This window comes from Eumetopias jubatus, unplaced genomic scaffold (genome assembly GCF_037043125.1).
Source record: "Eumetopias jubatus isolate StellerSeaLion01/CBP00866 unplaced genomic scaffold, mEumJub1_p1.0 scaffold_4, whole genome shotgun sequence".
NCBI lineage: Eukaryota > Metazoa > Chordata > Mammalia > Carnivora > Otariidae > Eumetopias > Eumetopias jubatus.
In genome coordinates this window covers 85,281,181-85,308,092 of record NW_028274810.1, presented here as the reverse complement: position 1 = coordinate 85,308,092, position 26,912 = coordinate 85,281,181, and the positions used below count along the sequence as shown (strand labels likewise).

At 42.9% G+C, this 26,912-nt stretch overlaps 1 protein-coding gene across 1 annotated transcript; it reads right to left on the bottom strand.

The window, feature by feature from the left end:
- Positions 1-26,912, bottom strand: SRSF4 (serine and arginine rich splicing factor 4). The gene is made up of 6 exons (XM_028113712.2): positions 26,667-26,912; positions 9,985-10,127; positions 8,972-9,084; positions 5,082-5,296; positions 1,570-1,659; positions 1-1,330 (listed from the first exon to the last, which is right to left on the bottom strand). The coding sequence occupies exons 1-6, from the start codon at positions 26,771-26,773 to the stop codon at positions 526-528; spliced, it is 1,473 nt and encodes a 490-aa protein (XP_027969513.2). The 5' UTR covers positions 26,774-26,912; the 3' UTR covers positions 1-525.

Sequence of the window (26,912 nt, the reverse complement as noted above, 5' to 3'; positions counted from 1 at the left end):
TATGGAACTCTACAGTTTATTTCCTATGGGTTACTGCAGGTATCAATTTTCCTCGACTGTGCTATTCATAACTTTGTTAAGTCCAAAAGTATGAAACCAAAGTGGTAGGAAACTTAAGACTTCGCACTTTCACTAAATGGCAAACATCAAAGGGCATCAATTCGAGGGCAAAAATGGCTGAACTCACCGTACCTACCTATGTCAGCATTCCAGCCTGAAAGCCGTCCAGGTACTGAGCTCCCTGCAGGAAGGGCCAGGCTGAGGGCCGCGGCGGTTTGGATATTCTACTGTGGGCCATGAGTAAAGGGGGTTTTCAAAGAGAAGATCGTTTTCAGTCGAGCAGGAAGGCCTGGAGCCAGGAGGCTTTACGGAGAGGAAGCACTTAGATTGAACAACTGTAGACACACCATTAGGGGAGTTAAAAATGTACAGCAGTGACGTCTGTTCTACTTGGATCACTTGTGCTACGGCGACCGAACATGTACAAAAGACTTCTCGGGGAGTTCCAGCTGTGCTCGTAGCCAGTTAGGACCGCGAGTGGGACCTGGATCTAGACCGAGACGGCGATCTGGACGCGGACCTGGATCTGGACTTGGACCGAGAGCGGGTTTTTGAAGCGGACTTTGATCTGGAGCGCGACTCTGACGGAGGGTTGGGTTTGGACTTGGAATTGGACCTCGACCTGGACCGGGTCTCCTGATTGGTGCCGGCATCTGCACTCTCCCCTCGGCCCTCCCTCTGGCCGGCCTCGGCCTTGGCGTGCTCCCGCTCCTTGGACGCCGAGCGGGACCGCGACCTGGACTGCGAGCGCTCGGCGTCCTCCTTCTTCTTCTTCTTGCTGCCGCTGGACTTGCTGTCGCGCTTGCCGCCGCGCTTTCTGCTCCTCTCGCTCTTGCTGCGGCTGCGGCTGCGGCTGCGGCTGCGGCTGCCCTCCCGGCTCCTCTTCCTTCCCTTCCGCTTGTCCTGGCTGCGGCTGCGGCTGCGGCTGCGGCTGCGGTGCGGCCCCTCCTCCTGACTGCGGCTCTTCTCCTTGCTCCTGCTTCTGCTCCCGCTTGCCCGCTTCTCCTCCGCTCGCCTCTCCTGACTCCGGCTCCGGCTTCTGCTCTGGCTTTTGTGCCGACTGGGGCTCCGGCTCTTGGGCTTCCCGGCACTGTCGCTGTTCTGGATCTTGTCTCCGGCCTGGTCGTCACTCTTGCTGCGGCGCTTGTCGGCGCTGCGGCTGCGGCTGCGGCTCTTGTCACCCTTGCTGGGGCTCCGGCTCTTCTCCTTCCTGCCGCGGCCGCGGCTCTGGCTGCGGCTGCGGCTCTGGCTGCGGGAACGGGAGCCCGACCTAAGGAGACACAGGCGTCGGGGTCGCACGGGGTTGCACGCGGCCTCACGCTGCCCGCCAGGACAGCCTGGGAAGTGAGGGAAGGGGGAAGGGGGAAGGGGGGGGACCACCACCGGTGCAGGACCGCCCTCCGCACCCCGACTGTGGCCCCAGCTGGAGGGCCTGGGGCGAGGGAAGACGGGTGACACGAGCTCGGCCAGAGCCCCGGGGCCGCCCTGCTCACACCCGGGAAGGCCCACCTGGACCGCGATCTGCTCTTCGAGTGGCTGCTCTTGCTGCTGCCGCTCCGGCTCCTGCTCTTACGAGAATGTCTGCTTCGAGAACGAGACCTGGGGGGAGAGAGCATTCTCTAACACCTGCGGACAAAAGGCTGGCTGAACAGTAAGGCATTTTTTATCGGAAAATAGGTCTGGCACTGGCTGGGTCCAGGCTCAAAGGTGAAAGAGAACCCTCCACACCGTTCCAGGTCCAAGGATCCAGTACCTGCAAACATCCCACCTGCAAGGCTTCCCTGAAACTCAGCACCTCCGATCCTGAACCGCTTTCCCCGTACCCACTCTTCTTGCTGGGCTCCTTCCTTCTTTCGGCCGGTGCCACTGTTACTTACCCAGTTCCTCACACCAGAAACCGTAGCCACCCCGGACTCTCTCCTCTCCCCCTCGTCCTCTTCTATACTAATGATTCTGCCTCTGCCTCTGCCCAAGCCACCACCATCTGTCTTGGTCCCTCAACAGCCTCCTTACTAGCCTTCCTCTGAACACTTCTGCCCTTTACCTACCGATTCACTCACTGTGACCAGAGAGCCATTTAAAAAAAAAAAAAAAAAAAAACACACCCAAGCTCTTAAAAAAAAAAAAAAATCTTTAGAAGGCCAAGACTGTGAACTCTGCTTAGCTCCTACCACAGTAACCAGGACTCCTGGGGAAATGACTGATTCCAAGAGCAGGGCAGGGAATGCATAAGATGGGCCTAGAAAATCTCATCAGGGCAGAAAGAGGGAAACGTGCGAAGACTGCTGAGCACCACCATCTACGAAAGGACTTTTGCCAAATACATTTAACCTGTATCTCCATCACACCTCTCTAGACCTAACTTCCAGTTTAGGGGAAGCAGGGGATAAAGTATAAGTTCACTGATGCCAAGAGGAAACAGAAAATTCAGAATGTGGGATACTACTAAAAAAAAAAAAAAAAGTCAATGTCGCTGGGCAGGGAGGAAGAGGGGACTGCTTCAGACCAAAGAGACCTAACACAACCTCTTATAATGCAAAACTAGACTGGATTCTGGTCAGGAAAAAAATGAAGACCTCTGTGGAAGCACTGGAGAAATCTGAAAATGGCCCGGACAGAAGATGACTTTATGGAATCGCTGCTGCGGTTCTTAGGTAAGAAAATGTAAATGTGGTCATCCTCATTCATGCAGACACATGCTGAAGTATTTAGGAGTGAAGCATCAGGTCTTCAACTTCCCTTAAAATGCTACAGTAAAGTAAATGTATAGGGTACATGCACAAATATACACACATACAAAGAAAAGAGAGAAGATGGCAAAATCCTAACAACTGAAGCCAGAAGGAGGGTACACGGGTGTTCATGAACTGTTCTTTCAAATCTGATGTTTGAAAATGATCGCAATAAAAAGCTTGAGAAAATACACTGTGAAGCATATTCATCTGAAAACCAAACAAAACCAAGATACTGAAGACACAGGAGCCAACTTTAAGGGCTCCCAATGACCAAAGACAACAATCTGAGCATAAAAAATTGGCTGCAGTGGATGAAACATTAAATACACATCAACGTCTGAGAACTCATTCAAAATGATATTACTATTAAACCACCACCCTCACCCTTACCTCTAGGGCACATTTAAAATTCTAAAAGTTGGGGGCGCCTGGGTGGCTCAACTGGTTGAGCAACTGCCTTCGGCTCAGGTCATGATCCTGGAGTCCCGGGATCGAGTCCTGCGTTGGGCTCCCTGCTCAGCAGGGAGTCTGCTTCTCCCTCTGACCCTCTTCCCTCTCGTGCGTGCTATCTCTCATTCTCTCTCAAATAAATAAATAAAATCTTTAAAAAAAAATTCTAAAAGTTGGTAAATAAAGGTGTCAAACTTTTATTTTGCATTTCCTAAATAAATTGTATTTGAGAGCAACAAGAGTGGAAATCATCACTGATAGAATTACAGCCTTTAAATGCAAAAAGAAATGAGGAAGTTAGAAAGTCATCACCTGGCAACAGTGACTGAATGGCTCCAGGGAGGGAGGATCAACAGACGCTAAGACTGTCAGGCAGACTATTGCAGAGCTCCGTGAGGACGGCTCAGGCTCACAGCCCTAGACACACTGATGTGCTCTCCCCCATCATTCGCAGTGGGACATCCAGACACCACACGGGAGCCCAATGCAACAGGAGGTATAAAGTACTACTTATGAAGTACACCTGCTAAAATACTGACCTTAATCTAAACGCCTCAAGATCTAACTATGAGTTTATAGGAAATATGGGAGGTAGGATAAAGGAACATGATAAATATCACCACAAGATGCAATCCGAAAAACCTCCACTAGGAGAAAATCTTCAAAGCAGGCAACTGTGAAGACTAAATGCATATGGAGAATAAAAAAAGGACAAAGGAGGACATACCAGTGACTAAAAAAAGAATTAAGAGACATGCCATCTAATGGCAATGTGCAGACCTAGTTGGGATCCTAATATGAACAAACCAACTGCAAAAATACATATTTGAGACAACTGGGGAAATGTGAATACAAATTTGCTAGCTGTAATACGGCATCATGATTTTAGATTTTAGACATACACACTGGAAGAGTTACAGGTAGAATGACAGGATGCCCAGACTTGCCTAAAAATGAGGCAGTGGGAGTGGTGGGGAGGCAAGACTGGCAAAATAACAAGTGATACAGCTGGATGGGGGGCAGGCCTAAGGGAATTCAGCACTCACAAAACTATTTTCTCTAATGCTTTATGTATTTGAAATTTTCCTTAAGAAAAAAATTAAAAAACAAAGCCAAACCTGAAAAGCTTAGAAGTCTCTAGTGACTTCCCACTGCTCTTAAATCCTTACCCTGGCCCGTGGCTCGCAGGCTCTGGCCCCTCTCTGCATCATCTCAAGCAGCTCTTGTCCTGCTGCCCTCTGCGAGAAGAAGGGCACTAATCCTCTCTCCGCCTGCCATCTCCAGCTTCTCCTTTAGAGCTCAGCATCTATGACACGTCCTTAGAGAAGCCCCCTGTCAGTTCTCCAAACTAGTGCTATGTGCATGTCCTTTGCCATACACCTATCACAATGGTCATTATTTGCTCAATGCCTGTTTTCTCCACTAGGCTGAGTGTCATGAGGGCATGGACCATATTTGTCTCGTTCACAAGTGCCTGGCCTAGTGCAGAGCAGTTGCTGAATAAGGAAGTCTCCACTCTTGAGTAGGTGGTTTTTGGGAAAGTAAACCAAGGGACTACTCGCCATGTTTGTCCCCAATAAGGGTATGATTTGGGGTATCAAAGAAAAAATTTGAAAATAGGTCACTGGTAACTGCCTCAGAGAAAGAAGTTCGATTTGTACTCATGCTGTAAGAGTTCAAGAGCTTTACAAATAAATGTTCAGTTCAAAGTTCAGAGTTACCGAACCAGACAAAACCATGTACTAAGAATTCAAGAGGAGAATGGAAATGGATTACCCATCTATGTACTCATTAACGGGCTGACAGCGAGCACGGACACGCAGACATCAGCGGTACCTTGAGTGGCTCCGGCTCCTGGAATAGGACCGGCGTCGTCGAGAACCCGGCTTGTCTTCAACTAATCTGATTTTTCTGCCATTGACTTCAGTTCCATCTAACTTTTCCAAAGCTCTTTTCATATCAGAGTAAGACACAAATTCAATCACCCCTTCATTTTTGCGTCCCTTGTGAGCATCTGCATAGGTCACTTCTCCTGCCTGACGCATGTAATCCTTAAAAAAAAAAAAAAAAGAAAAATCACTCAATGGGTTATGATACATTTTGCTAAAATGTCTAATGCAATTATCATAATGAAAGTTTTCCCTTTGGGAAGAAAAACTAGTTTTCTTCAGAATGAAGTTTACTCTTTATTTCCATCTACATACCAACCATTTAGTAAAGTTCTTTAAAGCATCAGGTGAGTGGTAGAGACAATAAATATTTATTCCTTTAAATTGTTATGTGTGAATATAAACATTTTTAACTATCATTTTCTAAATTTTATAGTGGCAAGTTTTTTGTTTATAGCAGCATTAGACGTTCATGTTACCATATGAGTAAATGTAAAAGGTCTTTTACATTTCATTATAAATCCTTGTTTAAAAACATGTATAAATATTAACAACTATCTAGGGTTGTATAAAAAAATCCATAAAGGGATTACGAGATCAGCACCTCCGTTTTACTTAAAATTGCTGGTAGGGGCGCCTGGCTGGCTCAGTCTGAAGAATATGTGACTCTTGATCTCAGGGTCATGGGTTTGAGCCCCACGCTGGGTGTAGAGATTACTTAAATAAATAAAACTTTAAAAAAAATGAAATTACTGTTATATCATTTCTTCAAAACAAAGAAAGGCAACAAAACAGTACTGTCAAGCTCTGGCTTCAGAGGTTCAATGACAACCCACGTCCCTTCACTACTCATTCTCTTTGGGGAGTTAATATAATCAAGTGGGAGAATACAACTAATGTGCTGGATAAATACTGAAGTGCTGTACAAGGGGCGCCTGGCTGGCTCTGTTGGAAGAGCACTGGCTCTTGACCTTGGGGTCCTGAGTTTGAGCCCCATGTGGGGTGTAGAGATTAATAATAAAGAAACAAATAAAGAAACAAAAACTTAAAAAAATAAAGTGTGGGTGTGCCTGGATACCTCAGTCGGTTAAGCATCTGACTCTTGATTTTGGCTCAGGTCATAATGTCAGGGTGAGAGATCGAGGGTCGTGAGATCGAGCCTTGAGATTCTCCCCCCTTCCTTGTGCCCCTTCCCCCTGCCCTAAAATAAACAAATCTTAAAAAAAAATAAAGTGATGTACAGATAAGAGATCAGTTTAGTATTGAAAAGACCATGACATTTAGATAAATTTAAAACTTAAGGCTTTATAGCTAATTTCCCCGTATTTCTTTGTATGTAGTACATACCTAATAAACCATTTGTGGAATGTATAAATACGCAACAGCAGTTTTTGTTACTACTTTCCTCCGAACGCATGCCATTCAATACCTTCTTTGCTCATTACATCATAAAATGTTTACATGTCTTTTTTTTTTTTTTAAGATTTTATTTATTCATTCGAGACACAGGGATAGAGAGAGAGCATGAGCAGGGAGAGAGGCAGAGGGAGAGGGAGAAGGAGGCTCCCCGCTGAGCCAGGAGCCGGATGTGGGGCTCGATCCCAGGACCCTGGGATCATAACCTGAGCTGAAGGCAGACGCTTAACGACTGAGCCACCCAGGCGCCCAAAATGTTTACATGTCTTAACATACAATCTTCACAATTAGTGTGCCCAGCAGTACTTCTGGGGATTTCCCAATTGTTGGGAATTTCAGGTTATATATAGTCTCTTGCTATTATTCATAATCCAGCAAGGGAACATCTTTGCCGAAAATTCCTTCAACTGAATTATTTGCGGGAGTGGGAGTTCTGGGTAAAAAACAGGGCTTTCATATAATTTATCACCCAAATTTGGACACCTCTGAGACTGAATGAAGATGCTATTAAGTTATGCCAAGACTGGGACTGTCTTGGACAGGTTGAGATGTATGATAACTCTAGTAAAAGGGCTTGAAGAATGTCACTACTTCTGTTTTATACTTCCACACTTCCAAATTACAGCAGCTAACTATTAAAGATTTATTATATGGACAGGCATGATTTAATTAAAGTCTTAACATGAGGTAGTTACAATAATTTCCATTTTGCAGAACAGAAAAGTAGAATATACAGACTTCAGAATCTGAATTAATACTACCTACCCCACCTGACAGGTCAAACTACCAATTATCAATGCCTCTGGAGGTGGACTACTATATAAACTTCATCTCAACACCAACATCATTGGGTGTTACAAATTTATACATTTTAAAAACAAACAATAGCCCTTAAATTTACTTTTGCATTTCCTCGATTAGCAGCTAGCATTTATTGTGCTAGGAACTGTTCCTGGGCTTTTTATATTGAATTGCATTCAATTCTCACAATAACTCTGAGTAAAAATGAGTATTAATCCCATTTTTATAGTTGAAAAATATGAGGCACAAGAGGAAAATTAACTAGGTAAAGTAAAATAACTGACAGGTGGCAGAGCGGGGATTCACGGCCGAGAGGTGGGCTCCAGAACCCTGTTCTTAAGTCTGCTCTGACCTACAAGGAAATCTGCTCTATTACTCTCCTTTCCAGAGAGTGAAACTACCGAAGGTACAGAAGTATAAAATCAACTGAAGACAATGGCTAAACTTCATTTTAACCAAAAGTCTGAAAGCCTTTCCCAGTTTCTACCCAAAACATTTAACCCTACACTCTCAGAACACTGGAGCCATTCCTGCAGCAAGCACAGGCCTGCTAGCAGACACTCCAGGAGGGCCGCCTCTACTGCTGACAGCTGCACCAAGTGCTGGAAGAATCGCCGGCTTAGGTCCTACTCCTGCCTCTTGTGCTAAGACCAACGTGCGAACCTTTTCTGGATCTCGTCTTTGTTATTTAAAGACTGTTGGGAGCAAATTTAAAAAGGAGGGAAAAGGATGTAAAATTGCTTTTCATCAATGAGTTAAAACCACATGAATGTAAGATCCCTAACTACTTTTTGCCGAACCTAAATATACTCACTCGTTATGCTACAGAGGACTTGTTTAATGATGGACTAGAGAAGTGAGAGTGCGAAGTGTGACTATCCTCTTCTTCTATGCTTCTACCATCCAGGTTAAGACACTGCTCAAGCCTTTCTTCCCTACTGAGCTTAAAAACAGTTGTCAAAAAATAAGCTGGCATCAGTGCACTGGATGGTCAACACAGCACCTGGACCTTAATCTTTGACCTTAAAACTCTTTCAGGATGAATATTCCATGGAAAAACAACAACAACAACAAAACTTTATGAAAGAACATGAGCCAATCATTTTCAGCAAGGAGGAGCTACAATGGAAGCAGACACAAACGCACATATTACAGCTAATGTCAGCAGGAAACACTGGTGGTGGTAACTTTTTCTTTTGATGGTGAGAAACTACAATGGCATCTCTCTCTACAACACCCCGACACAGTGGAAAATTTAACATAGGTTGTCTTTAGAGTGATGGACCCCTAATGTACAGTAATAGTGAGATTCTGATGTCTTTTGTACTCCTATGGAAGGTTTTAAAATTTGTATTTTTACTTTTCAAGAAGATTTTATTTTTAAGCAATCTCTACACCCAACATGGGGCCTGAACCTACAACCTCGAGATCAAGAGTCACATGTTCTGACTGAGCCCGCCAGGAGCCCCTAGAACCTTTAGAGAATTTCTAAGCTTTGGAAAAGCTTTCAAGCATATAATACCATTACTTTCTGTGTTCGCGTGGGCTGGCATAAAATTATCTCTTTCCCAAGCATAACTCCTCCCCAACCTTATCCCAGAAGGTTAATGAGGCCCAAACCTTTAGGTCTTGCCAGCTGCACCGACTTGACAAATTCTCCACAATAAGTCTGTATTCTGTACGGGTGGGAGGGCCATATTTATCTCGGCCACTTCTTCTATAACCATATCCACCTTTGGAAGGTTCAAATAGATAACATTACTTCAGTGGAGGAAAAGGAAAAAGTGACACAGCACATATTCCCCTTAAGTGTACCACTTAGCCCCGCCCCACACAGCACAGATATTTTAGTTCAATACCCGCCCCTTAATTCTAAACTAGAATTTTTTTTAAAAAAAGCAATCAACTAAACATGAAATTTAATTTAATTTACAAAATGGTAAGTATATATATTCATTAATATTATATTTAAAATTAACATGCATAAATTAAAACTATTAACAATTTAACAATTTAGAAATAAGTAACCAAATTACTACATCAGTTACTGGTGTTACTCACAGTGATTAAAGTTTTTGTGAATATTTTATACGAAAAAAAGATTTTCAGGCACCTATTTCAGTTTAATCTCATCTGTGTCTAACCCTTGGGATCCTCACCACCCAGGTCTAATGGGGAAAGGTTGCGGTCGTCACATGGCTTCCTGTTTTGGTCAGCCAAGGGCCACAATGGTTCAAAGAGCCACGCATGGAAAGGTAACCCAAGGTCAGCAAATGGAACAGGCAGTCATCTTAGCCTCAAAGGATTCTTTTAATTAAAACATTGAGGTCTTTGTTAAATCTATGTTAAACAATTGCATTACAGAGAAAAAAAACAACAACACAAACACACATCATTAAACATATTTATAAAGTATTAAAACAAGAACTTTATGTCATTAATTAAATTAAAATTAAACAGTATCAAAGATGTTTATTTGCAATTTTACATTTAAAAAGATACATAATTTATAAAACAAATAGCTTAAATAGCAATACATTTCAGTGTAACATTAATTAATTAATTACTTAAAAAATTAACATTTAACAACAAAGGCATGTATGGCAGATACAAATGCCCTTTTAAATGCTTACTGCGTCCAGAACCGTAACTGCCATCTCGACGTGGGCCGCGGGCATGCTCAACAATTACTCGCTCACCACAAAGGTCTTTGCCATTTAGTTCATAAACAGCATCATCTGCATCACGCAGATCATCAAACTCCACAAACCCATATCTAGAAGAGAGCAAACAAAATCCTGGTTGGCACCATTTTGACATCCAGCTTCACTACCATTAAAGAGAAAGCAATGAGGGTCATGCTTAGCAAAGGTTAGGTGGGTTTTGCAAACTAAGGATCGCCTTTCTCTTCCCTTTGGCTGAAACCACTTGCTTTGTGCCAACAGGCACCGCAAGAGGATAGGGAGACTTCTCAAGGTAGACTCCTGTCTTTCTAGTAGGAGGCTGGCTAAATACACAGAGACCATTTCTTTTGTTCCCCAAGTAGTTGGTGGCAGCTGCAGAGACCTCCAGAGGGATGCTTGGTATGAAGGATCAAAATATGTGACTCTATAACATTGAGTATTTGCCCTTTTAAGTCACATAAAAACTCTTTTTTTTTTTTTTTTTTTTAGCTTTAGCCCCAAATGAGAGCTTCAAGAACAACTAGACCTACATCCAGGCACTGCATCTTAACTGTTAAGTCATGTTTGGAATAACATACCAAGTAAAAAACTCACAGTACCTCAAATCTCAGTGAAAGGAAAAAAAATTTTTTGAAGTTCCTGTTCTTCTACCTAAACAAATTAATCACAAATGAATTAACTGTTCTAGAATTATCAGTGAGAAAAAAAAATCAGATCTATTCCGTTCCTCGTGATTTTGCAAATTCATTTCCAGGAAGTTTTAGGTAAGCTGGAATTTTCTAAAACCTATATATGACTGTGCAAACTTTATACAGCACTGCTAGGAATTTCCCAACAAAGAGGTTTGCTGTTTTTCACATATCTGAAAGAAAGCTCCCTCCCCCCTGAATCCTATTCATGCCTGTTAAAGAACACAACTTAACAAAACTGAACAGCAAAATGTGTAAGGTATTCATAAATAAGGTTAAACAAACACCCTATAAACTATGTTATCAATAAACTTTCAGTTTGGTCTAACAACACAGCTGTGAAGTCTACCTTTGTGACCACTGCCTATATTTAAAAACCAAAACCATCTTAATGATCATACCTAATCACAAAGGAAAGTCACAAGCAATGTCTTTAACAAAGCTGCGTACACAGGCAAACACTGACCAGTGTTCCGCTGCGTCTAAACGGACTGGAACTAAAAACAGGTTACAAGGCTTGCCAGGAGTTCATCCAGCCTGACCGACATTATTCCAGTTTCCTTAGCATGTAATGCTGCATTCAGCAACATGTTAAATGAGAGAAACTCGGAATTGCGGGATTTTCCCTTTACTGAAGAGTTCCTTTCCAACCAGACTCTCCAGAGGTGACAGTGAATGGCTGACAACTTTGGAGGGTTCTTTACACACTGAAATGTCTATGAGTGGCATTCAAACTTCAAGTTACCGAATCTCAACTCCATTAAAAAAAAATGGAACACAGACACATTCAGTTGTTCGATAGGAAACGTTTTGCAGTAGCACAATTCAGAAGCCACCCGGCTCAATTTGGGGGCTATGAAACCTAAAACATGGTTTGATGCTTCCAGAGGCTGGAATTGCTGTGCAGTGTAGTAGAGTGATTCTGAACATGTCATATTTGACAAAGCAAGTAAAGCCTCTCCCAATATTGACTTACTATGTTAAAAACTGCTTTACAGTCACTGAGAATCTATCGTTGATAATATACTGCAGCTGCCTTTTCCTTTCCTAAGCAGAGTGGGATAGCAGGAAAGCTGTCCTGTCATTTTGAGCGACCAAACTAAATAAAAAAGCAAATAAAAAAAATCAAATCTTCCTTCTACTTAGGTTTATTTCTTGATAGATCATAAAAACCTCCCCTGCCCCCAAAAGTACCTTCCTTAATTTAGTTGTCAAGACTGGTCACAGGTCTGCTTTGCCCACAGCATCACTGCTCTTGGCCTCCTATGCCTGATGCCAAGTAAAGAGCTATGTGAGAAAACATTCACCCCGGGCGTGATGAAATGCCCCGGTGCCCCTCTAAGAGTGGCATGCTGGCTCAGCATCATTCACTGCCCCGAACTCATCTAATGTGATGTCCGAAGGGCAACACTGACTCCCAAAGACTGAACAAATCAGACATACCCAAACGGTTTTCTTCAAAATAATCAGGGTTTACAACTATTCGAGGGTCAGGGAATGCAAGACCCTAAGCTCTGCCAATTGTCTGAACTAGAAAGCCCAACTTCTGTTACTAACAGGTGATGTTTCTGTCAGACCTATGTGGTAAAATGCATCCTCCCAGACTCAAAGATCCCCCTGTGCGTGCTCACTGTGTTCCAAGGCTTTCACGCAGAACCTATTCTGACCTTGGAAGGAAAGTAATGACAGTCTGTTAAATGGAGACACAATTATCTAAAAAACAGAAACAAAAACAACTAATGCTCAGACAGACTAATCTTTCTCTGCAGCTGAGGCTGAAGCAAGGCATACCTTGCCAATAAAATTCTTCCCTGACTTGTAGGGACCAATTTGTGTTATTAGAGGAAAATAGCCCTTACAGTCAGTCCTTCCTTAATAATTTCTAAAATTTCTAGTTAAGTAAATTCTAATATTGACTTCTAAGTGGGTCACTTAGTAGACACATGTCTGGGATATCCAAGTCACTTATTAAAAAATCTGGCTACTCTGTGAAAGGCCACAAACTCTAGGAAATTTCATTGTAATTATTATTATTTTTTAGTAAACTCTATGCCCAACCTGGAGCTCGAACTTGTGACCCTGAAAATCAAGAGTGGTGTGCTCTACTGATGGAGTCAGCCAGGCCCCCCTATTTGGGAAGTTTTTACGTCAAAGTCCAGTCCAAGGATTAAATCAGGCATGTTGACTGTCACTTCTCTCGGCACGGGCATGCTGGGTGGGTTTGGGAAGATTAAACCAAATATCCTCTTGTATCACAAACCACACCTGATAGGGACTCCTGTTCTGAGAGCAAAGTAAAGACCAGATCAGTGTGGTTGCTTCCACCACCTGTTTATTCTGATCGGCTTCACTGAAAGAATGACTTTGTTTCATTCACTAAAGCAGTGAGTGGGTTCCCCAAATAAGGCAGGAAGACTACATAGTAACAATAAAGTGTTACTTAACATTTATGAAGTAACCTCCATATACTAGACAATGTTGTCTTATATTCACAATACCCAAGAGCCAGGGACTACTATAGCCATTTACGGATGAGGAAACAGAGACATACAGCGTTGAGTAACTTGCCTGATAAAACAGCAGAGCTGGCCTTCCCAACCCGTGCTGGACTCCAGAAGGCAAACTCGTAACTATTCAGCCTGGAGCAGCAAGAACTGGCCTGGGTTCTAGTCCTGGTTGTGCTATCAATCAACTCTGACAAGCAGATTTAAATCATTTTGTTTTCCTAGGTCTTAGTTTATCCGTGAAATAAAGAAGCTATACTACATATCCTTAAGGTTTCTCCTAATGTCAAAAGTATGATACGTAATGTTAAAATGGGAGAATTTCAACTAATCTGGTAGCATCAGAGGAATACCACAGTGACAGATGGACAGGGATAAATTTAATTTTTATCATCTCAAGTTTCTTTTAAAACTATTGTATGGGTCCCAATTCTAATTTTTAAATTTTAAAACTGTCTCAAATTTAGTGCCTTTAAGAAAAGAAAACTCTCCCTGGTAACTAGTATCAGAGGATCTTTCTACATTGATCTTAAAATCCCTTTGTGCTTTGCAGCAAATAACATGGAAACTAATCTCCCAAAAAGTACTCTCCTTTTGAACTCTGTCAAAATAAGGAGGGATATAAAATACACACATGCACGCATACACATTGTATGTTACTGACATGTGTACATTGATGCATACACATCTCTGGCGTGACTGTAAGCCTCACAAACACAACCTAACAGATTTCTTTCCAGCTGCAGACACCCCTCCTCTTCTACTGTGAAAACCCACCCTCTTTCAGTAATTCCAGTATGAGCCTAAAGAAGATGAAGGAATTCAGGAGGATGAATCTAACACAAATTTAAAAATCCCTCCTTGGCAGGGCTTGGCAAAAATAAAACAAAAACCTTCCGATGTGCTTTTTCTTGCTTTCTTCCCAGATGTCACGTCTTTCACCCCCACCCATGCCTATGTGAAAGAACAAAAAGCATGGCCTATTAAATGCACACCATTTTTTAATTAAAAGAAAAACTTCTTTCTTCACCATTCCTCTGCTATTGCCTTTTCCCTAACTCTTTTCCTCTGGGTCACATTTTATCCTGACAGATTTAGCAAAAAACCAAACCAAAACGGGGAATGCCTGTCATTTTCTCCCTAAAAAGGGGGGACTGTGATTCTGAGCACGTATGGACAGGTTTGTGGACAGCATAAACAAAGCCACAATGAGTTGTGTGCGCTGCTCTAAACTTTAGTGCAGGCTCCCAGCACGGCCAGCTCTGGTGGCCCCCTTTCAGCAGCTGCCCTACTGCTCAGGCTATCAGTCAGAACTCGGAAATGCTGGAACCGGAATGACATGGTTTTAAGACTACCCTAAGACTTCCATTTTTAGAAATGTTAATCATACTTTTTCACCCAAGAATTATCATCTGAACCTGTGCTGTTGCTGGGGGAAGGGGCTTTCCCTGATCCTAATAATCTCTATTGATGGTCCCAAATACCACTCTGCATGGCCCGCTGAAGAGGATGTGCTGCCTACCCCGCCTCTTTCAGAATGACTTAGGGTCATCTCTGTCTTCCAGACATCTTCACTAAATAGGGAGACTGGAGAAAAGTTGCTTCTGAAAAATGAGGAGCAGGATTTGCTCTGGAGATATGCTGACCAAGCTAACCGGGCAGGGCAGGACTAAGGGGGTGCTCAGCGCTGGCTAACTGAGGGGGAGTGGACATGAGGAGCAAGGGAAAGCAAGCCTCCATGCGTGTGCCTGCCATCACCCACCAACACTGCTTACCGAGGGGCATGCCTTGGTTGTTCTCTCTATAAGAAAAATGTGCCCCTTTTCACAGTAGATCTCTGCTCACCTTTGTCCTACAACTGTGCCACATGCTTTTCTTTGTATGTGGACATGACAGTCCTCAGCCAACCATCAGCAGGATGTGAGTTTTGTTTTCCCAATGTGGTGAGCCATTCCCACATTCACTCATTTTCCTTGTAAGAACCGAACCTCTCCATGGCTGGTCAGGATTAGGGATGTTGCTGTAGCCAAGGAAAAATTTTCATCTGTTGAAGTTAACCCATGGGGTGGCTTGAACCCTCAAACTAGGGTCAATAGCACTGTTCTTTAAGGGCAGAGCCCTTAAATCTACCCTGAAAGAAATGGCATTCAGTGAAAAGGAATCAAACAGCTCTTTCAAAGTACTCAGTGTTGGTCCTACGCTTTAGTCAACTTGGTCCTATGAGGTGAAAGAAGTCAGGACATGTTGACAGGACAGCAATAATAGCAGTAACCCTCGCTGTCTGCATAAAATGCTTGGAAAAGTGCAGAAAGACACTTCTGCGACTGTTCTCTACTGCTCAGGTGAGGCCAACTCAGAGAAAAGCCTGCAAGTGAGAACGGCCACTGCCCCAATTCCAGAGGCCTGCAACATTCCAGGGAAGCAGTGGTCAGGCCCTCAAAGCAGAATTAGCCAGTGTCACACTCACTGCTCTGGGTCACTGACTATGGTTGCAATTTGACTTTTCCGGTCAGAGGGCTGTTCACGACCCGCGGCTAGGAGCTCCTACCCCATGAAGTAGGTTCCTGTGGCCCTTTCCTATCCTGAAACAGGAAGGAGGCTGCTCTGGGCATTCTGGCCATCAGGGCGGCCTGGAGAAGGCGGATGACTTACCCGTGCTCCCCGAGTGGCAGAGCTGGGGGGCGGCTTCAGGGCTCACCAGTGCCCAGCCTGGGGCTCTGTTCCCGTCGGCAAACTGGCAGCTCCCGCGCACCAAGAGCTCTCTGAGTAGAGCTAGTGTGGACTCCTGGTCTGTAAGCGCTGGCCACAGCTCAGTCTGCACTTGATCTTTCCCCACCTTCAAAGAAGAAAACCTACCTCATGAGGTCTCTCTCCTGGAGCCCCTGAGCACTAGTCTCCTCCCAGCACTCGGGATCACCCCTGACGAGTCCTCTCTGGCTGCCCGTTCGGCCTGGCCCTAGTTCTCTCATCTGCCGGGCCCCCCAAGGCCGTCTTCTGCCTGTCTGATGGGCTTCCTTAGTTCCAGGATATGGCTACTCTTACTTAGGCAACTTGTCTCTTTGGGTGCAGCAGGGAAAGCCAGCTCCTAGATTATTCTTTCACTCAGAGGTCTAGGATGACTCCTAAAGAGCTTTGTTTCCATCATTCTCCAAACCCGAGTGCCTTGATTACACAAGGCGAAGCAAAACAATCTTCTTCCATAGACTTGAGAATTCTCTTTTTTACGAAGTCTCACACACTTGCCTGACTAATCATCTGAGCACCTTCTTTAGCTTTGGCACTTCTATTCCATTTTATGTTTTACGTGACAATGTTTCTATGGCCTTTCAAGGCCTTGCTCTTTTTTCTTTGTGCGGATTCTCTCATTTGATTATGTGCTCTTTAATAACAAAGACTAATATTTAGTGTAGTGCCTGGCACACAGTAAATAATTTATCCATAATATTCCATTCATTCCTCATATAGTATGTGAAGAATGTACTATTATTATGATTATTCCCATTTCACAAATGAGAAGACAGGCTTGGAGAGGCTAAGCTACTGTTCACTGTGAAGGAGCTCATAAGTGGTGTGGCTGGATCTGAATCCAGATCCATCTGACTCCAGACTCAAGCTCTAAACTACCAGGTTACACTGCCTTTGTAAAGGCAGATGCTTCTTCTCTCGCACAGTCCTGAGTACAACCCTTTTCATTTAACAAATGCTGCTGCTTGACTTGATAATCTAACTTCAGATAAGCCAGGTTGTATTCAAGGTTTTGGTTAAGTGGGGGTAAAGTCTCCAGAGAGAAAAAGAAATTGATCTTGGGGCAAGGTGAGGCACCTCTAAGCTTGGGGTATGTGACAACCAGGTTACTTTCACTCTTGTCTTTTGGTTCCCATTAGCCAGTGTCAGCCATCTGGTCCTTCCGAAAACATGTGTGGGTTCAGAACATAACAGACTAGAAGAATAGAGGAAAAATAAGATTATTCTGTGCAATCCCGATTCTGGAGGTCCCACAACAACCCCTGGAATCTGTCTTTGGTTTTAAGGCTCAGCAAAAATTAGACCAGCATAGAGATGACGGAGAGTCGGGCCTAGAGGTGGTAGATGTGAATGGATATTGACAAAATTATGTATTTAAGAATGCATTTAATTAGTTTTGTAAGGAATGGTGACTGGGACCAAAAAATAGAAGCATGAATGGTATGGAAAAAAAATGGACCAGAAATCAAAGAATACTGTAAGGTTTACAGACTTCCAACTACACCAGGATTGTAGCAGCAACCAGGAAAGTACTTCGCAGATGACAGGCATCTAAGATCTGATTTAATTTTAATTCCGAACTACTATTAACATGACTACTCCAGCCCACCAGAATTCTTTCCTTCTTCAAATTCCTTTGTAATAATTTTCACAACTCTGAGGTTTACTGTTAGCTCACTGATGAAGACACTAAGACTCAGGGCAGGGAAGGAACTTGCCGAGGCTACCCAACACCTGGAGTCCTTTCTAGCCCAAAGTCAACACTATCATGTGCTACTGCCTCCCATACAGTAACGGAAAGATGTGGTCCAAAGAGCAGACACAGTTTGAGAAATGCAAGCTCTAGAAGCACGGAAAATCAGTTTTGTCAAATTATGTGCTGTGGAAGAGAAATGCCCATGTGAATATTAGCACCTTACGACAAATACTAAAAGGTAAGAAATACCATTTCTGCATCTGATAAGTACTGATACAAGTAAGTTGTGAACACTTATTCTCTAAGTTACTTGTGGAGCCAAACCTATCAAAATTACCAAACTTTATAGTTCATCAAAACTTTAGCACCAGTCTAGGAAAACAGAGAAAAGTAACATCATTAAGGGAATGCCAGCCCATCTCTAAAGGAATGCTCACATATTGGGGTGAAGAAAATATAACAGAAACAATCAGTACCCTAAATACTAAGCAATAAAACAAAATTCCTCCAGAATAGCAGGAGGTAGAGAGGAATCTGTATCAAGTTCAAATTTAGTCTTACTTTGTAACCATTCTACAGGCCTATCTGCCAATTCCTTTCAACTATTCAGAACTGTTTCAAAATGAACCTAAGGTTGCTAAGCGATTTCGCTTTCATTAAGCTACCACCATATTTCCACCCTATAAAATGGGACTACACCCAGAAAGCAACATACTCCTGAATAATTTGTGGATCACCATTACAACCATAACCCCCGTCACAACAAAATGTATTTCACTGATATTTTAAACTCAACATGGCTGCTTTCTTCAAAGGGGGTAAGGGGGGAAACAATCACACCTGTGTGCCTTTCCATTTCGTGACACTTATTAACACTAAGAGTAAATGAAGAGATCCCACAAGAAAAGGGGTCAACTATTCCCTGATGACACACTACAGTTCATGAAGACAATCACGCATTTAAAAAATATATGTATATATATATAAAAAAAACCCTCAAGAGATGAACGTCATATTACCAATTTAGAAAAAAAAAACCTCTTGGGACATAAGATAGGAACACTGTATCTGTTACTCATACCTAAGTGAAATAAAAGTTTATACTCAGGGGACAGCACCACTTGATTCCACACAAAAGCCACAAACAAAACCAGTTTATACTTACCTCTAAAATGGCACTATGAGTGGGTAACAGGTGTTAAAGCCTCTCAGAAGTTATACCTCTGGGACCATCTTGGCTGTTCCCATATCCCTCATAACCACTCCACAGTCCCTGCGTTGCAGTCAGTTTCTTTTCCTTTTCGGTTAAAGATGCCACTTCCTATGCTATTTCTTAGGGGATGCCCTTCCCTTGAAATCAGTCATTTAATTCATTAAGTATTTTAACATTTTCAAATTCTTTTAACATTAACGGATCAACAGCTTCTTGTCATCCACATGAAATAAATTTCTCAGAGTCAGTGCTTCCGGTCTGCGGTTCCTGACTCCCGTGCCTGAGCCTCCTGCTCACCTCTTCCATTCCTGAAGGCCGGATTCAGACCTCCCTCCTCTCCTCCTTTGGTCTCCCCACTTTCTCTAGGTCTTGGAGGTCTCTGTTTACGAATGCCCCCCATTCTGGCATCCAGGCCTAACGACGTGGCTGGGGGACTTGATAGAAAGATTACAAGCGTCCTTCGGGTGCTTCTTCAGGCATCATTTGCAGTTGAGACCTCCAGACTTGCATCTCAACACGCAGGGAAGATCACGGAGGGCATTTCCTCAAAATAGGGGCATGCAAATCCAGAGCACAGCCTGATCCTTCGCCTTCAGGTTAGTCCAAGACCAGACAGCCCTAGCAATAACGCGACAGAGATCACTTAACTGCATCTGCTCGCACAAATCCTACCCCAGTCAGCCAGGACCAAGCTGACACCATCTTACAGCTCTTCAAAGAACAGCCCGAGAGTTTCACTAGAGTTTCTGTGTAGGGCCAGTGTCACAAAAACTACCACCTGTCTCATTGTTGGCAGTAACTTTTTAGCTTGTTGAAGACTCTGTAGAGACTAAAGACCGAACAGGCTGTGGAACCTAACTACCTTCTCATCCTTGCAGGCAAGTGCCAGAGCAACAGGACTGAACCATCTGGAAGGAAAGAGCATGAGAGAGGCTTTGACTGCCACTGCTCCTGCTGTATCTGGTATGGGAATAAGAAAGCGCTTCAGCTTCCAGGGTTGTCAGTAACTCATTCTGTAACCTTCAGCCAGGCACTTAATTGACCCAATGCCTCAGTTTCCCAATCAGTACAAACTAGAGACAACACTTGTTAGTAAAGTGCTCTGGCATATGCAGTTGAAAAATAAATTACACAAGTACATGCTGTTAATGTTTTTTAAAGTTCTGAAATTTCAGTGTTAGCTTACAAATTTATAAAGACCATCCCCAATAGTATTCTCTTACATACTAGGAGCATCTTTCTTACAGAAGCTCAAAGTACAATTTTCTGTTTAAGTTACTTGGAAGCAACCAGAAAAATATCGGGAACCCATATCATATTTTATCTAGTCTACATCCTATGCTTACCTTTTAAAAGGGACAAATATTTCACATGGCCCTTTTATTCATATGCTCCCTCAATGAGGAAGGGAGGTGCAAGACATTAAACTGAGGAACAGGGGTTTAAAATGACTTGGCTGAATAATTACAGACAATGTTTATTACAGAACCACGGAGTGGAAGTCTCAATCAAGCCAGGGAATTTATGCTAGCAACATTTGGTCAAAATTGCAGCATGGTGTTGTCTCTTGGCACTGATTTTTCAAAATTACAGAAACTTAAAAATTACCCATATCTCAGGAAAAAGAAAAGTAACATTTAAATTTTGGATATAGGCTAAGTTCAAGAGATTGCAGAACAAAAACCAACTTGGTCACATTTGTAATGGTTATAGTACTAATAAAGAATGCTACTAAATCCATAGCCCTCTCTCTCATTATTTCTTACTCATTTAAGAAAAAGTTCTTGGTTAAGACACATAAGACCACTTGCACCTGTGAAATTAGCAAAGCTCTGAAACGACACGTATGCCTGATGCTGATGAGGCTGCCATGACAGGTGCCATACACTGCTGGTACAAGAGTAACACTGGTACACAGCTTTTCTCAAAGTTATTTGGCATTATATGCACTGAGTGCCTTGAAGACGTTCTTTCCTGCTGTGACACGTGAATTTTACTACACAGAATCTGTCTTAAGGAATGATAAAAATACAAAGTTTTATGCATGTGATACCCATCACAGCATTATTTTAACAACCAGAATTTAGAGATGACCTAAGAGAAATGGTTGAGTAAATCATGATTCAGCTGTACAATGAATTTCCTGCAGCCGTTAAAATGATGTATGTAAGATCTTTATGTAACAGAAAAAATACACAAGATAAATTAGGTAGAAAAAGTGGGACATAAAATTGCACATTAAGACCTTATGCTAGGGGTGCCTGGGTGGCTCAGTTGGTTAAGCGTCTGCCTTTGGCTCAGGTCATGATCCCAGGATGGGCTCCTGGCTCAGCGGGGAGTCTGCTTCTCTCTCTCCCTGTGCCTCCCCCCACCCCCTGCCAGTGCTTGTGCACTCTCTGTGGTCACTCTCTATCTAAAATAATAAATAAAATCTTTTAAAAAAGTCCTTATGTTAAGAGGATTTTATATGTATTTTCTAATCAGTCAAAAAGTTTTTAAAAAAAGTTCTTGAATCTGTTATGCCTGGTAGGCTAAACAGATGAGCCTTAATGGCTGCAAGATAACTTCCTCATATGCAATTTTAAACATTCTCATTAAAAATCGTAATATTAAAAAAATTATAATGAAGCCTAGTTGAGAGTTCAGAAAAATATGAACTCTTAAACACAAGAGGTGAAAATATACTCTGTCTAGAGAGTAATGGAAACCAATAGGTAGCAAAAGCCTTAAAGATGTGTATATACTTTGACTCCAAAGGTTCATCCAGGAATCTACCCCAAGATTTACATAAAGGATATTTACCTCAGTGCTATGAAAGCATAAATTAGCAAAAAACCAAAGACAACCTAAATGTCTTGCAACATGGTTTTAATTATGTATAATAAATAACACTGATATGTGGGAATACTATGAACCCATTAAAAATCAAGTTGTCAGAGAACACTTAATGACAAAGGTAAAGACATCAAGCTGTTAGGTAGAAAGAAAAAGGATGTACAGTATGACCCTAAGTCTGCAGAAAAGATGGGGAGGCATAAGAAAAGCATGGGTGTATGAAAAAAGACAGTCTCAAAATGCAGACAGTGTCATCTTTATTTTTTGTCCATAAATACATATGTATTATGTAAAATGGAAAAATTTTACAGTAAGAAAGACATGCTATTTTGAAACACTATAGGAATTAAAAATGGGTCTTTAACTATGTATAAACAATGTTGTTCAAGTGCTTCTTTAAACAAAACTGTTTTAATCTCTTCTTAGATAATCATAAAATTAGTCCAGAACCAAATGCCTTACTTAATAGAAAGATTCAAAGCCTTGGACCTCAAGGGTTCAAATGTGCCATTACTGTTGTGGGCAGAACTGCCTGTGGACAAAAAGGTGGTGGGGTCTTTTTAAAGGGAGAGTGTTTGCCTTTTCTTTGTCATTCCTGGCACTCATTAGTTGTACCATTATCATAAAAATGATAAAGCATTTATCGCTATTCGGTGGTGGGTGAAGATAATCTCCCACAGTTCAATTAACCAGAAACCAATAACCTGGAACATTAAACTAATTATATTTCCGTTATTGCCCCTTTAAAATGAAAAGACAAACTAAACAAAACAAGCTCCTATCAAGGACCAGAGAGAATCCCTGTGTAGGGTCTGGGGGTTGGCAGGTTTTCATCTCAGTATCTAAAATCTAACAATGCTCTACGTGATCAGGGACAAAACCAATAATTTTGACTCACTGAAAGTATTAGCATATTAAAAAAAATTAAGGTCCTTCTACTTGAAGGGATTTTCAAGGAGGGTGAAAATAACTTCCTGCTAATACTTAAGAAGTTGTGTAAATCCAATCAAACAGACAAGAACACCCCCTGACAATTCTGGGTATTCACAATTTCACTGTAATATGAAGCACAGGTGTGAAATATATAGCCAAGTTTCTCTGTAGAGTTTTAATTCATGTCTTTAGCCAACTTAAAAATAAACAAAACAAAATAACCTCAATGATTTGGAGTCCAGCTCCTAGGCAAGTAAAATAATCTTAGGGTATGATAAATTAAATTTATTAACTAAGATATGGAAAAATTAAAATATAAAGATCTATGATTGTAACCACAAGATTTTGTGGCAAGAGAAACTACCATATTAAAAACCTTCTACTGGGGCGCCTAGGTGGCTCAGTCGTTAAGCGTCTGCCTTCGGCTCAGGTCATCATCCCAGGGTCCTGGGATCGAGCCCCACATCTGGCTCCCTGCTCCGGGGGAAGCCTGCTTCTCCCTCTCCCACTCCCCCTGCTTGTGTTCGTTCCCTCTCTCGCTGTGTCTCTCTCTGTCAAATAAATAAAATCTTTAAATAGTAAAAACCTTCTTCATATGACTTATTAATAAAAAAGCCCACAGAATTCACAAATAATCAAAGGCAGCAAAAGTTACCAGAGTTGGAAGGCTACAGACGGGTACTCCTAATGCTGCTGTTTCCTTAACCCCTGGTCCCATAGCGGCTCTTGCTGGGGTTAGTGTGGCAGGTATGAATGTAGGAGACCCTACACCTACCACCTGGAGTGGACTACAGGGTCCTGGGAGATCTAAATCATGTTGTGGTCCCAACTGAACAACCTTTTTAGGAATTCTCTAAAATAAAGGCAATCTAGATTAGGGTCCCCTGGAATACTAAAATGGCAGGCAATGAACTACTGCATATACACTTTCTGAAATCCCAAGAGGATCCATAAAATCCTCTCCTGGACACTAAATCTCCTTTGGAGAGCTTACCTACTTTCTCATTTGGTCAACTTCCAATTATACCAGTACTTTATGCCTATTTAATTCTGAACGTATCTACTGTCTACTGATGTATCTCACTTGTACAAGTGTGAAACTCTTGAGCAATTCATCAAAATCCTATCCATCCAAAATCTGCTTTAGTGTTTTGATTACTAATAATTACAGGCCAGGTATGTTCCCCCTGCTTGTGTTCCCTCTCTCGCTCTCTGTCAAATAAATAAATAAAATCTTAAAAAAAAAATGCTTCTCAAGGAGACCTACTATTCTTAGTGTCCAGGGCCATAAGCTTACATGTTACTAAATTACGCCATCTTTTCCTGTTGTACCTCCTCCTTCCTTCCAGACTCCTGCACTTTTGCAATTGAGTCCAGTCAATTCTTGCTTGAAAGCCATCTACACCATTGGTCCTGTGCTCAGCAGTCACTTTTCACTGCAGCGATTACTGAATGCTGCCAGGTGTGCCAGTTTAATTGTCTTACCTGCCTCTGAATCCCTGAAATGACTTCCCATTCCTCATTTCAACCTTCAGTTTCAATCACAGATTTCACACATATCATGATTTAGCAGCAGATCTGCTAAGAGAATAGTTTCCCAGACTCAGAGACTCAGGTATGTAGGGTTCTGTAACGATTTGTCCTTTCTCACCATTTCCCAGATTGCTCAATTACTCCTTACAGAGCCTTTCAATTCCTATCCATGATTTTGGATGCTCACTGTAAAATCTTATAGTTGATGTTTCTGGTTCCTGTCGTTCAATTTCCAAATCCCTCATGAGACTTAACCCAAGCTTGATTGCTCATTATTTCTCAAAAGTGTTCCTTACTGGACCACCTCCTCATCACCGGTTATGACATACATTATTCCCAGACACTTTATTTCAAACCCCACTCCATTCTTCAAAGCCCATTTCAAACACATCTCTTCAAACAAACCAAGTTTTACTTGAGTTTAAAGTGAGAGCAAGCATTTCTTAACTCTAAGTGTACATGTTATAACAGTCAACACTTAATTTACTCAACAGCAGAACTATTTTTCTTTCTTTCCAATCCATTTAGCACAGTAGCAGACATCTCGTTGGTGGGTTATCAACATATTTGTTTCATTAACCACTTTACCATTAACATCAAAATCATTTCCCGCTATCACTTGAGTAACTTTAGAAAACAGAACTTAACAAATACGCTTCATGTTATCAGACACTAAAGCTGTCTCCTAATGATCACAGTCAAAACCATTTGATTACAGCTACCATTTACAGCTATGAGCCAAACGCTTTACAATTATTATCTCTAATGTTCCTTTTCCTTGCAGGCGAGAAAACTTAAGTCACAGAAGTAACCTGCCCACAGATAATAAGTGGTGAAGCTAGGATTTGACCCAAGCCTGTCTCGCTTCAAAAACCACGCTTTCCCCACAAAATGTACTCTGTCAACTTAGTTGGCCTCTGAAGAAAATTGGGGTTTTCACTTCATCTTTCGTATATGTATCACAGCAACAACAACAATAACCCACTTTGTCTAGTAAATTCCTTAAGAACCAAAAGCTGTTGTACCAAATGAGTAATTTCCTAACCCTTTTACTCTAAATCACTATTCATAAACACTTAAAAAAAAAAAAGATTTTAACTAATCTCTATACCCAACTTGGGGCTTGAACTTACAACCCAGGTGCCAAAAGTTGCATGCTCCACCGATTGAGCCAGCCAGGCGCCCCATAATAAACACTTTTATCAGGACATTTTCCTTAGTAAGAAGGTGATACTTCCTAACGATCACTTTGAAGTGACTTTTAAACCCAATCAACAATATGAATATATGGAAGCTACCAATTTGTCTCAAATGTGCAACTTACACTTAGGTATTTTTCATAACTTCTCCAGTGTTAGTTGCTAGTATTACAATGGAGAGAAACCTGTAGCCGTATTAAACCTGTTGCAAATGTCTTTCATCTTTTTTTTTTTCCAAACAAGCCAAGAGTTCCTCCAACACTCAAGGTTTAGTACCCTAAAATGTTCCCCCTACTCTTTTAATTTTTATACCTATGTCTTTGAAGTCCTACCTAACGTTTCCTGGTTCTCATAGATTTCCCCGTTGAGTATCTTCTCCAAGCCGGACTCATCTCTTTTCCCCGAAATAGCCCCTGCTGGCCCTGCTTTGCTAAAGCAGATCAGGAATACAAGTAACAGACCAAACCCGGGGAGGCAGTAAGTTAGCAATTTCGAGCTGTGAATCTCCGTCTCATTAACTAGTTCCCGCAGATGCTAGCCAGGGTGGCCACGATTCTCTAACAAATTCTACAACGACAAAGCAATTTTTTGGCAAGTTGTAGAACGGAAACCACAGCATGGAAACTCTGTACGAAGTTTGAAAGATAACGAATCAAGACTTTAAATTACCCTTGTAGAGGGAACGGCCAAGGCTTTCAGCGCAAGACGATACTTTCCAAACTGTCACTAGACTACTCACTCAAACCCGAGTCTCCCGCCCAAAAAAGTGTGACACATGCAAGTCAAAAAAGGGCCTCCCTCCGGAGCTCCTGGCCTTGGGAAAGATGCGTGGTGACTGTCTGATCCATTAGACTGGGCAAGAGGTGAAAAGGGAGCAGGAAATCCTGTTTATTTCCAGCAGCCCTAAGAGCGGGAAAGGTCGGTCCCTAGCCGGAGACGAACCAGGCCCCACTGCCGGGGCCCGGGAAGGAAAAACCCAGGCCTCGCCGGCGCCCTGGAGCCGTACCCTCCCGCCCGGAGCCCGAATCCCACTCGGGTTTTCCTTCTCCCCGTCCCACTCAGATCCTCACCATCGCTCCCATTATCCCGCCACCACCCCCACCCGCGCAGGCGCAGTGGGAACCAGGGCCTACCCGCGCCCCCGAGGCGCCGCGACTATGGCGGAGCGGAGCAGGCCGGCAGCAGCTCTACGCCGAACAGGCGTCCCTCTCCCGTCCCCGCGGCCTCCCCACCACCGCTGGGGCCCTGTCCCCACCCGGCCGACCCCTCTACTGCCCTCCTCACCCGTTCTTCAGATCCACCTCCAGGATCTTCCCATAGCCCTTAAAGAAGCGCTCCACATCGCGCTCCCGGGCCTGGTAACTCAGGCGGCCGATGTACACCCGCGGCATCCCGGCAACAGCAGCGGCGGCTTGGCCCGGCCCCAGCCCCCCTTAGGCGGCGGCCGGCGAAGCGAGAGCGCGGCGACGGCGGCGGCGGCGGCAACGGGCGAGCGGCGGGACGGACGCAGCCGAACCCCAGCGACGTACG